We start from the raw sequence: 12,870 nt of genomic DNA on the forward strand, positions 1-12,870 counted from the left end.
CCACATTTGAGTTTAATATAATATAGTTTATAGTTGAGTTTAATTAATATATTGATTTGTTTTGCTTGAATCATATCTTATTTCTCTTTTATCTTTTACGAAAGATCTAATTTATCATGTTGTAGAACTGTATTCAGTAGAAAAAAGGATCTTTTATGTGCATGTAGGATGCATTTGTAATATAAAAAATAGGGAAAATACAGAAGGAAGGCTTTTAAAACTCTGAAGTTGTAATGAATAGCAAGTAGGTAACCTGTTTCCTACTTCCAGAAGCTTTCCAGTGTAAGAGTGGTTTTAAAACTCTCCAGTAGTCTGTGGGTCAACTTAGGATAACATTTGTTGACAAGAAAGTGATTTTATCTCCTGCAGCCATAGCTTTCAAAAGCCATTGTTACAGTGTAAGTCTAGGCTCACATGACCTTGACACATGAATTATTATAGACTTTTTCTTCACAAGGCTTTTGATACATTGGCTGAAAATGCATCTGTTTCTTCCCCTCTTTGTAGATGCTCAATATTAAGATGCTAAAATTCATGTTCCCTTATTACTTTATGTACTGCTTAAAAAAAAAAAGAGAGGGCAGGGAGAGCCTTCAAACCTGAACACCTTATTTTGGATGTTGCTGGTGCTTTTACACAAATGCTAAGTGTTTCTACCTCCAGTACTTTTACTATTTGATTTTTTAAATGCTGATGAAACATAAATTTATGTCCTTCTTTATTTGTCTATTCTAGAAACTTGTTAACTGGTAGTGAATATATTAGACTTCCTTTAGATTTGTTTATTTATGACTGCTATTGTATGTTTAAAGCAGTTTCTATAACATAAGTTCAGTATAGGTTTTAGCATGGATGAAGTTGAGAGGAAAGCCATACAAATATATAGAATGCCAAAACATATGGTATATTGAAAGAATGGCAAGATAATTTAATATTTAAAAAATTATTGCAAGACTGGGAGACGGGAGCTGTTGTTCCCCTTCTCCTCTCAGTAATGGAGAAGAATTTGCCTGGGTTCTCTTTTACTCCAGAATTCAATGGGATACTTTCCTTTCTGCCCTTTTTCTTCTCTTTTGTCTTCGTCCATTTCCTCTAATTGCCACTTTTGTTTCCTTGTGCTCTTCTTTGCTTGTATAGGGTTCAGTTTTCCAGCCAATGATTATGCACAGTTAAGATGGGTGACTTTTACTACGAATATGGATCCCCAGAATGTTTAGGTTTTTGTCTTTTCTGTTTTTTAGTTTAATTATACTAGTTATGAAGAACTGCCCACTGTTACAGCTTCTGCTTTTGATTTCTGTTATACATGCATACATGTATATGAATACAGGTTACATACATTTGTTAATGAAAATTGTAATGTTAACTTCTTTTTCTTCTTACTGAAGGAACGTGAAAAAAGAAAGCATGAAAGGATTCTTAGTGAAGAACTTGTTGCTGCTGTGACATATCTCAACCAGTTTTTACCCCCAGAGCATACAATTATATATATACCCTGGGATATGGCCAAATACACAAAAAGGTAGAAAAGATCCTTCTTTGTGCTAGTACTCTTAGCCACAATACAAATAACTGTATGGTACTGAGTGTCGCTCTTTTCAGTTGAATGTGGCTTAGGAGTGATGGGAGAACTTTGTTAAGATTTATGGACAAAATAAAACCTTGGTTTTTTGAAGGATTTTTAATATTTTCTCTTGTTTCCTCCCAAGTGGAGCAGGGCCTGAAAACCTTGAAATTCTCTGCAAAGGAAAATTTTAGAGAAAAGCCACAAAAAAGCCGTCAGCATTCAATTTTTATTTTGAGTTAGTCAAAACACTGCATTTTGTTAGGTGTTCCATTTCAGTCATTGAATTTATTGAATTATGAAACTTTGGAAAACAAGGGATTTTGTATCGGTCTCTTCCATTTCCTTTTCCAAAAAGAAATAAGAATGTTAATTTCAATGTTAAAATATTTAGATTATTAGAAACACATATCTTAGAAAGGCAAATACATTCTGTAGCTTCTTGTTCTGTAATTTTGGATAATAAAATGCTCTACTACTGTCATGTGAAAAGGATAAATGTTTTCCTAAATGTATAAATATTTACAAGGAACAAACCTTTTAAATCTGTAGGTGTGAATTGCTATTCTTAAGTAACACATGATTCAGCTGTAAAGTTCTCTAGCCTGGATATGTCTAATGTATCTTATAATGCCAAAAATTGTAGAAGAATGGCAAGAGTTGTTGGATCAGCTTCTAGGTATCTGTTACTACATCACTCTGAGCATAACAATTGAAAAACTGGTATAGTTCAAAGGGCAGGAATATAGTTAATGTTTGTGTGTAAAATTATATGAAAAAAAGCTTTGGGAGACAATCCTTATTCATTATTTGAGATTACAAGTTGGTTGATGTGGTTGATTGTTGTAGGTGTGAAACTGTTACTTTAAAGTTTGATGTGGTTTCCCACTACATTTTATTCCAAATGGCATTGTGTACAGTTAGGTGTATATTAAATTGTTTGTGTTATGATTAAATGGCAAATTTCAAAATAAAGCTGCATTGCCTTTCACAAGATATGCTAGGTGCACACCCTTGGGTTTTGTATGGAGTGGTGCTGATGAAGCTTAATGGCCTGTCCTGTATGAAAAATGATACCAAGTGATCAAAAGATTCCCCTTCTAGCTGTAGGCTGGATGTGTATTTATACATATCCACCCTAGTACAGATATTAAAAAATATGTGAGGGCTTGAACAAGATTAATTCTTTATGCGAGCAAGTGGTGTTTAAGAATGGAAGATAATGTATATGTCTACCTAAAGAATTGACAGTTTCAGGAATGCTGAGAACGTTTTTGTTTCAACATGTAGCTTTGAAGTAAGTTTGCTGGAAAGTAGGACCAGTGAAAACGTTCCTAAATAATACTTCCATCTCAGTGTAAGCAATCTTTAAAAAATAAGCCATTGTTTTTGTTACTTGAAGTGTAAACACTGGAATAAAAACTTTGAAAATAAAATTGTGAGTAAAGAGAAGCTAAAGTGCCCAACAATGAATGGATGGATGCCCTGATCTGAGCGGGAGGTGTAGGACATCGTGAAGGTCACACACGGAAGCAAATGTTACTAAACAAAACAGCACCTTGCAAACAATATGAGGAAATATGGTGTAGCATAATCATGTATCTTTTTCTGTCTCATTCTTATATTTTGAATTGCAGAAAGTTTGTTGGAGGAAAATTAGTGTTAGTGCAATATGAAAGTCAAGGAATTTTAGATTTTAGTCTCACAGTTCTAGTTTATGTAATATGTTTTATTAATAAGTAAACAAAATTGTTCAGATACCATCAGTATCTGTTTTCTGAGTCTGTAAAATGCAAGAAAACTATCAACATAATTACTGTTAGATAAATAAAGCAGTTATATGAGTCTTCCTTTAAATAATTTTTGTTTTTAAAAGACTTTCCAAGCCATTATTTTTTTAGTATTAATTATCTTGACTGTGTATTTTTTTTCCTCTCCTCAGCAAACTTTGCAATGTCCTTGATAGACTGAATGTGATTGCAGAAAGTGTAGTGAAGAAAACTGGATTTTTTGTAAATCGACCTGATTCCTACTGCAGTATCTTGCGACCAGATGAAAAGTGTGTATAATTTAATTGATGCGTAATGAATTACATCTGTTGCTTGGAGAGTCATCTGGAATGTCTATGCCTATTACATGATTTCTTATTTTAAGGCTTCAATAACTATGAAAAAATATAATTTGTTATTAAGTTATGGCTAAAAGGATTGCAGTCAGAGGCACATGCTAAGAAATACTAATAAAATGAAAAATCCATAGAGAGTGTAATTGTGCAGCTGTTGTTCTACTTACAATGAATTCTTATTTGAAATTGTAACTTGTAATCTGTGCCATGTATGTTTATGTAAAGCTTTTTTTTCACCTTAACCGAAGGAATCCTAAATTTAAGGGTTAAATTTACCCCTTTGTTAAATTTACAAAGCAAACAACATTTGGAATTTAGTAAGTGGCTTGTTTTGAGGCATACTAATAAGCTACCTATCTAAATGTTACCGAGCAAAGTGTTTTCCAATGGATTTTATGGTATTCATACATACAAAATTTAAATTTTCTTTTTAAAATAGAGGATGTACTTGCTTAGACTGCTGCAGAAGTACAATGACTTAATCAGCTGAATTCTCTCAAGTCCCTGAAAATCCAGAAGTAAATAAGTTTTTGATTCCAAGTTTTCATGTTAGGGATCTAATTCATCACTACTCAAATGGGCATTCATATTTTACCTTAAGAACACCCTTGCCTTTTTAGCCTAACTTCGTTTAGAAACAATCTGAACTAAAACTCTCATAGACTTTTTCTCTGCCATGCAGTGCAGCAAATGCGACGACTGTAAGCTAGCACAAACAAGATAAATACATCTGTGTAATGCTGTGTTCTATAGAGATAGCCTGGTGAGTCTCAAAAGTAGTATATAGGCTTGCCATAGCACTGCTGCAGTCAGGCTAGGTAACCCTACTAACTTGTAAATATTCAGTAGTTCAGGGATTACTTGCGCTGAGCACAGCTGCTCTTCTACCTCAAAATGTCATTCACTTTTGAGTCATGTTCTCTGCCTCTGGGGTACAGCTAAGGCCTGTATAGAATTGCAAGACCTAGAGAATAAATAGCATGTATGCCTAGAATCAGTATGAGGGGTAGATTTAAATGAACCAGCTTTTACTACAGGGTATGTTGTGCCTCTGCCTTCCAGTCATTGGCATTGTACCTACTGCAATTTTTGTGCACTCAAGACGCAATCTAGCAAGGCTCATGTCACTCATACTTCATTTTATAGGGTGCAAAGGAAATATTTTCTATGGCTTTGGAATATTTCTGCTTTAAGGCTAGATTTTTTTGCAGTGCAGTTTAAATACAAAACCTTACTACAGTGTAGACCTTTCAATGGTTTCTGCTGTTCAGAGATATCAGGGTTTTTATTTGTGGCAGGTTTTTAAATGCTACTCTTTTTCACTGAGAAGATCAGTAGATGGATATGATCTGGTTTTTTTTATTATTATTTGTAAGTCATTCTGCTTTGTGTCTCTTTCAGGTGGAATGAACTGGGAGGTTGTGTTGTTTCCACTGGACGCTTGCAGGTAGTGAAATAATATGCTTTACTAACTCATAGTTGTAGTGATGTAGATCAGCACTCCCAAAGCACCAGTAAGCTGTTTCACTGAAATACTCAATTGGTGATTCATAGATTGCTCTTAAATTAATATTTGTAGTAAAAAGCATTATAGCAGTCCGTCCTAGAAACCCAGCTGGGAAATAGACCTTAAAGTTCTTGGGTGGTACTGCAAAAGCTTATGCTGTTGGAATTATGTTTTTGCTGGAGGTAGTTAGAGAAATGCTCATACTTTAAACTAATTTCCATTACTCCTTAGTCTATAGTGCTACCGAAGCTGCTACACTGGTAGTACTACAGCTAACAGCAGCAGCCTTTTAACAAACTGCATAATACAATGTTAGATTGAAGAGATGAGTAATAAACATACTTAAATCTGGTGATGTATTCATACACATGCAAATGGGTTATTAAAAGCATTTTCACCGCGGCTGAATATTCTGTACATTGTTGTAATTTCCATCACTAAAAGAAAATACAACTAGAAACACTGCTTTCTTTAGTGTCAGAAAAGTGCTGACTAAACTATAGAGTAATAGGTTTACACCTGAGTGTTATGATTGTATATTCTGAGCACAGGTTGTATTCTTGAGAAGCATTAGTTGCTTTTGACTTACCATTCATAATTTTGTGGTTCGTGTAAGTTGGAAAGCATGTGACCATTCCTTTACTATCTGATCACTAGGATATGTTTGTTGAGGCATATTTAAGCAGAAGAATCTCTGCTCAACATAATGTTATATTAAAATACTTATTGCAGCTTTTTATATTATAAAATAACTTTCTGTATCCATTATGGAATTAGAAAATGGTGGTGCAAACAGCATAGAATAATATGTGCATGACTGCAACCTTCAACAAAATGTTCAGGTATGCTCCAGATATGGAAAGCTTAAAATGAAAGCACCATCACAGTAGAACCACAGCAGGCTGAAAGTGTGCTTTATTTTTTGCAGTAGTTACAGAATATTCAAAAATAAGATGACCTTCACTCAAATAACACAGTCTTTTTTTTTTAAGGTAAATCCATAGGGTTGTTTATAAGTTGGAGGAGAGATGCAGTTTGTGTGATGATAGAAGCAGGAACATTTTGAAAACAGGCACGAAAAACTCATCACAAGTGTAGTAATTTGTTAATTAAGAAAAGTCCCTTATTTGGATTGCTTTACCAGACTGGAGTTCTCCGAACCAATTGTGTGGACTGTTTGGATCGCACTAACACAGCTCAATTTATGGTGGGAAAATGTGCTTTGGCATACCAGCTCTATTCGTTGGGATTGATTGATAAACCCAATTTACAATTTGATACGGATGCTGTTAGGTAAGATATATTAATAAAGTGTGTCACGGTTTTTGGTTTTTTAATAAAGTGTCGAGATTTAGGAAAAGTCGATACAGAAGAAGAGTACAATTCTTTATTTTGGAGTGATTTAACGGTGTTTATTCATGCAAGATTAAAAAATCATTCATACTTGAAATTTTCTTGAGAAAATCCAGTCACACTGAAAATGCCAAGTGCAAGGTCCTGCATCTGGGTCGTGGCAATCCCAAGCACAAATACAGGCTGGGTGGAGAATGGATCGAGAGCAGCCCTGAGGAGAAAGACCTGGGAGTGTTGGTAGACGAGAGGTTCAACATGAGTGGGCAATGCGCCCTTGCGGCCCAGAAGGCCAACCGCATCCTGGGCTGCATCAAGAGGAGCGTGGCCAGCAGGTCGAGGGAGGTGATTCTGCCCCTCTACTCTGCCCTGGTGAGACCCCACCTGGAGTACTGCGTCCAGTTCTGGAGTCCCCAACACAAGAAAGACATGGACCAGTTGGAAAGGGTCCAGAGGAGGGCCACAAAGATGATCAGAGGGCTGGAGCACCTCTCTTATGAGGACAGGCTGAGAGAGTTGGGGCTGTTCAGCCTGGAGAAGAGGAGGCTGCTGGGAGACCTGATAGCGGTCTTCCAATACCTCAAGGGGGCCTACAGGTAAGATGGGGAGAAGCTGTTCAGTAGGGCCTGTTGTGATAGAACAAGGGGTAATGGGTTTAAATTAGAAGGAGGTAGGTTTAGATTAGATATGAGAAAAAAATTTTTTACAATGAGAGTTGTAGAGCACTGGAACAGGTTGCCCAGAGAGGTGGTGGATGCCCCATCCCTGGAATCGTTCAAGGCCAGGCTGGATGGGGCTCTGAGCAACCTGATCTAGTCAGGGATGTCCCTGCTTCTTGCAGGGGGGTTGGACTAGATGACCGTTGAAGGTCCCTTCCAACTCTAACTATTCTATGATTCTATGATTCTATGTTTTCTTCTAGAAGAATATGATAATCAGGCTTCTTACAATATGACTGCTTCACTTCATTCTCTTTGTATGCCTAAACATAAAGCAAAGAGTTTCCCTTTTAAATAAATAAAAAAAAAACACCCAAAACTTTTACACTTACTTCATTGGCTTGAAGCAAAATGCAGATTAAAAAATGAAAATTGAAATAAGTACATGCTTTTATGAAGAATGCTAAACTGATATTTGTATAGAAGTACATTTTTACCTTGCTATTTCCTACTTTTTCTTTGGAAAAAATCTGTGCTTTTTGATTTATTGAAGAAAAGTTTTCAGCAAAGTTGTTCTTTCAGATCAAGTATCAGTGATACTTATTCAAGCATCCTTAAACCATTTAAGAAAACTCAGCATTTAAATTGAAAAGCTGTGGGGGTCATGGGAACTAAGCTACTTAACTTATGAATATGCTTCAGAAATTAATGTAAGAGTCCTTGAGGTGGTGTGTTTTTATTCCTTATAGCTATTGTTGTGACTCTGAAACTTACGGGTTCATTGCTGGGTTTGTCTAGTGGTTTGCTCATTGTAGAACATGGAGATGTAACTCATTTCAGAAAAGACAAAGTACTCAATCTCCTGTTTACTCGAGACATACCTCCAACTCCTCTCCTTTCTGCCATTAGCCTTGGGCACTTGCTTGGTGCCGGGAGCTGGTATGTGCCACAGAAACAATGTCACCTGCAGCATGTTGGCTTACTGTGCAAGTGGTGGCTTCTGGCCTCTGCCAGATGACCAGGGAGAGCACCTGCTGTCTGCTTGCAATACCTCTCATCCACCATGTCCCAGCTGCTAGGTGCTGCATGCTTACTTCTGGAAACAAGCCACTGCTGCTGCAAATACTAGTTGCTGGGCAGCCTCCTGGGGACTCAACAATTGACACTCTTGGGTTCTAACTAGAGGGGACCAGGAGGTGGACAGGTCTCTGAGAATATCCACTCTTTGTGGTATCCTCTACAGCTACCACTTCAGCACCTCAGGCTGCATTTTACTATCTTTCCTTTGGCTTCACTACCTCCTCCCTTCCCACCTCTATTTTGGGAGCCCAAATTTAGAATCATATAATCGTTAGGGTTGGAAGGGACCTTTAAAGGTCATCTAGTCCAACCCCCCTGCAAGGAGCAGGGACATCTCCAATTGCTCAAAGCCCTGTCCAACCTGGCCTTGAATGTTTCCAGGGATGCGGCATCCACCACCTTTCTGGAAAACCTGTTCCAGTGTGCTACCACCCTCATTGTAAAACATTTTTTCCTAATATCTAATCTGAATCTACCTCCTTCTGTTTTAAAACCATTACCCCTCGTCCTGTCACAACAGGCCCTGCTGAAGAGTCTCTCCCTGTCTCTCCTGCAGGCCCCCTTTAGGTACTGGAATGCCCCTATAAGGTCTCCCTGGAGCCTCCTCTTCTCCAGGCTCAACTTGTTGATGCTAGAGGTCTGCATTGCTTTTAGCCAGCTCTCCGTGTTCATTTTAGCAGCCAGCTCTTTTTGGCTTCTTCTTATGTCATGGTTTTCGAACTCCAGCAAATGGTATCTGACTGCCATTCATGTTTCTTAAAAGTAATGTTTATTCAGGTTGTACTGTTGAGCCTACATTATTGTAGCTAGGGAGATTTTTGTAAAGTTATGCTAACTTCATTTCCTATGGACTTGACAGAAAGCATAGCCTTGATATATTGACATATTCTGTCCAATGTAGTGTATTTAAAATACCTTAGTTTGTAAAGTTATATGGTTTATTTTCTCCCCACGGACTAGTAGGACATGTTAATCTTCTCCTTGAATCTACAGAAATGCATATTCTGTAGTGTGAATGCATTCTGATTTATTATAAATTAGTGAAAATTTTACAGTCTACTCCTTCTTGGTAATTGTTATATCTGAATAAAATTTCCACATACTTCTCCAAATAAAGAATAGAGACATAGCTTTAAATTTCAATGTTTGTAAATTATTAGCATATTTTAATGCATTACTTGTTTTAGTAAACTGGCAGAAGTACTTGGAAGAAAATGTATTGCTTGTTAAACAGAAAGGCTTTATTATTACAATACTTTATTGTTTTTTTCTCTTAAAAACCTCTTGTCAACAGTTTAGTAGATGACACATGTTGCTTTTCCTTCAGGTTATTTGAAGAATTATATGAAGATCATGGAGACACTCTTTCTCTGCAATACGGAGGTTCTCAGCTTGTCCACAGAGTAAAAACCTACAGAAAGATAGCTCCATGGACTCAACATTCCAAAGATATTATGCAGACACTCTCAAGATATTATAGTAATGCTTTTTCAGGTAAATTTACATGCTTTCTTTAAACCATTCTTTTAAAAGGATCTTACTTGTGATGTTTCAATAATCCATACTATGATCTTATGACAGAGATCCTGTATACTCTAATTTCCAAATAATTCAGTAAAATATGATGGATATCAAATGGATATTCTGATTTGATGAAGTATTTATATTTTATGCAAATATCTGTTGTTGCATCCAGCCCTATTTGATGAAAGCTGGTGAACTGATGTTAGAAAATATACCTGTGTAGCACTGAAACTGCAAGTGACATCTGTAGATCAATAGAGAAGCACGTAGCTGTTATAGAGCTGTGAAAATGAGGAACAGAATGCCTTCAGCAAATATAAGGAAACTGGTAAATCTAAATCTAAACACAAGTAGAAGACTTCAAGTGGAGTATTTCTTGTGACATTCCTGAGGACTTCAAACAAAAAGCAAGCTCTGATGCATATAATTGTTTTCTATGAATAGAAGGTAGCAAGTGTTGAATCTGTGGTCGAAAGACAATATTCAATTAAAAAAACAAGATCCACCAAGTAAATAAACTATTTTTTTAGTTAAGTAAGTTGTAAAGTATTAGCTTACTTGTTTACTAGCTCATATCAGTCACTGATACTGTTGTACATTGTTCTGGATGATGTTGCTAAGAGAAAACCTCTTTAAAAAATGCCAAGCCTTATGCAAAATAACTAAAAAAAAAAAGCAGCGTAGTATTTTTAGAAGTCATGAGAAAGCTCTAAAAGAATGATCAAAGGACAATCTAAGACATGTCAAGATGACAAACATTGAGTGCTGCTGTGTTCTAAATATTGTGTCAGTCCACTATTACTTTCTTTCACAAAAGCTGCCTAGCCAGGGAAGGAAGTTGTTTGTTCTTTTTTTTTTTTTTTTTTTTTTCTTTCTAATAGAAAGAAAAAAAATTATTTAGGAACTATGTGAACTTTAAAACAGTGAGTTGGTCACTGGCTAGAAATACTTCAGTAATCTCTGGTTTCTTTGGCTGAAGTTATTGCTCTTGTTAGTAACAATTCTGTGTATGTAACAAAATGTAATAGCACAGCATTTAAAGAACTGTTTCTGAATGTAATTAATGTAATCTGTATATTGCATTTCCCCAAATTAAATGAGAAAATGAGAGCTTGTTTATTTCAGTAATACAGTCTCTTATTGTTTGCGGTGGCAGTAAGGTATGGCTTCATCAGTTCCTGTAGTACAAGGTGGAAGCTGTTCACTTCTATACCAGCCACTTAAATGGTTAGGTGGAAGCTTGAGCAAAGTTCTAGATCCTCATTTGAGGTTGCAAAGATAGTCAAGATGTGCATGTGTTTTAGTAATAAAAGAATTTGTTCTGAAAAAGGTGTTGCAAAAAGAAGAAAGAATACTGAATGAAAAATGTCCATCTTTCTACCTGGGCAAACTTGTAGCTGAGTACGCAGACAGATGATAGTCTTTACTGACGTCAATACAAAAAACTGCGACTTTCATAAAGCTGCTGCATGCTTTCATCAATTTACTTAGGATTTTGGTATTTGAATCATAGAATCATAGAATGGTTAGGGTTGGAAGGGACCTTTAAAGGTCATCTAGTCCAATCCCCCTGCAGGGACATCTCCAACTAAATCAGGTTGCTCAGAGCCTCATCCAACCTGGCCTCGAACGTTTCCAGGGATGGGGCATCTACCATCTCTATACTTTTGGTGCTTTATGCGTTCCTTGTGTTTGAAGATGGCATACTTGAAACTTAGCATTCAGTGTTGTACTTACTGCATTTTTAGTATGACATCTTAAAAGATTCATTTCAGTGTAATTTAAAAGATTCATTTCAGGTTCACTGTCCAACATTGCTTGTTCAGGTCACATCTGCAAGCCTGTTAATGTGACACATTGAGAGAGGTCATTTTATTCTTGAAGTTTTCTCAAAAAGCGGAGATAAAGGAAGCATTTTTAGAACAAGATTCTCGTTTGCTGTACTGCTCTCATTACTGTTATTATCCATCACATATCCTTTAAAATACAAATAAAAATCTTAGGGCTAGCCAGTTCATGAACCAGTATTTCCTTGTGTTTCTGATCTGAGAAGCTTTTTTTAAAAGTTTATAAATTTTATGTACCCATAGTAAACAGACACCGAAAATCTTAGTCGTTTGCTTGAAGTCATGCAATATATCAGATTCAGAACAAGAATACAAGTGACCTGCTAACTCTGCCTCCTAAATAAATCACTTAGCTACACTTGTTCTTTTTATCTATCATTAAAAAAATATTCTAAAAATAATTTACACTTCTAAGAAAATAGTTTTATCTGTTGACCTCAAAGCTCTCAGGATAATCACTACTAATTAAGTTGTACAGATGAGAAAAAGTAAGACACGTAGCAGTTAAGTGATTTGCCTGGAGATGCTGATCCAGTAGATAATACTTGCACTTGTAAGAAAGATAACTTTGAATGCAGTTTCACTGTAGTTCATTATATGTGGCTTAGCTTTCCTGTAGATTTTTCTGTACCTATAAATTTGTAATACTTTGCCTATATAGTAGAAGAGAGAATAATTTTACAAATGTTCTCAGGATCAAGTTAGTGACTGAAGCTTAGAAGAAAACCAAGGTATCTTCCTAAAAATATGGGACAATTAATTTTATGGTAACTTGAAAAAAAATCTTATGGGTTTAGACCAAAAATTTGACTTTTTCATGCATGTTTTTAATTCTAGCGTTTGAAAAAAGTAGAGGGTATGGTATAGTTTGGGAAGTCAACTGTTTGAAGTACACTGGTTATAGGCAAATTAGTTGGACCAGAAAAAAGAGCGTAATTCAGCTAAGAATTAGATGTTCCTCCAGCATCCTTCTGGCAAGCATTCTAATTAGTTGAATTCTAACATATTTCTTTTGTTTGTGATTGCCAGAGAAATTGGGAAATAGTATTCCAGATTATAGTCTTCTAGCTTTTATGCCTTTTAGAAAGTAATGTGACTTGCAGACTTCAGCGCTAGAGTTGCAACATGCATAATAAGCTTCTGGAATCTGGAATAATCTATTTATCCACAAACAGGACTGGGCATACTAATCGACCTTTTAGTGTTGTATGAAA

General features: G+C 36.0%; 1 protein-coding gene across 1 annotated transcript in view; it reads left to right on the plus strand.

The window, feature by feature from the left end:
• Positions 1-12,870, plus strand: part of FIG4 (FIG4 phosphoinositide 5-phosphatase) — a 69,381-nt gene that overhangs the window by 23,922 nt on the left and 32,589 nt on the right. Inside the window, exons 11-15 of the mRNA XM_086744180.1 lie at positions 1,389-1,522; positions 3,507-3,623; positions 5,091-5,136; positions 6,341-6,489; positions 9,613-9,779. Of these exons, the coding sequence (XP_086600306.1) occupies positions 1,389-1,522; positions 3,507-3,623; positions 5,091-5,136; positions 6,341-6,489; positions 9,613-9,779 (613 nt within the window). The remainder of the gene's footprint in view (positions 1-1,388; positions 1,523-3,506; positions 3,624-5,090; positions 5,137-6,340; positions 6,490-9,612; positions 9,780-12,870) is intronic.

This window comes from Chlamydotis macqueenii, chromosome 3 (assembly GCF_036417535.1).
Source record: "Chlamydotis macqueenii isolate bChlMac1 chromosome 3, bChlMac1.mat, whole genome shotgun sequence".
NCBI lineage: Eukaryota > Metazoa > Chordata > Aves > Otidiformes > Otididae > Chlamydotis > Chlamydotis macqueenii.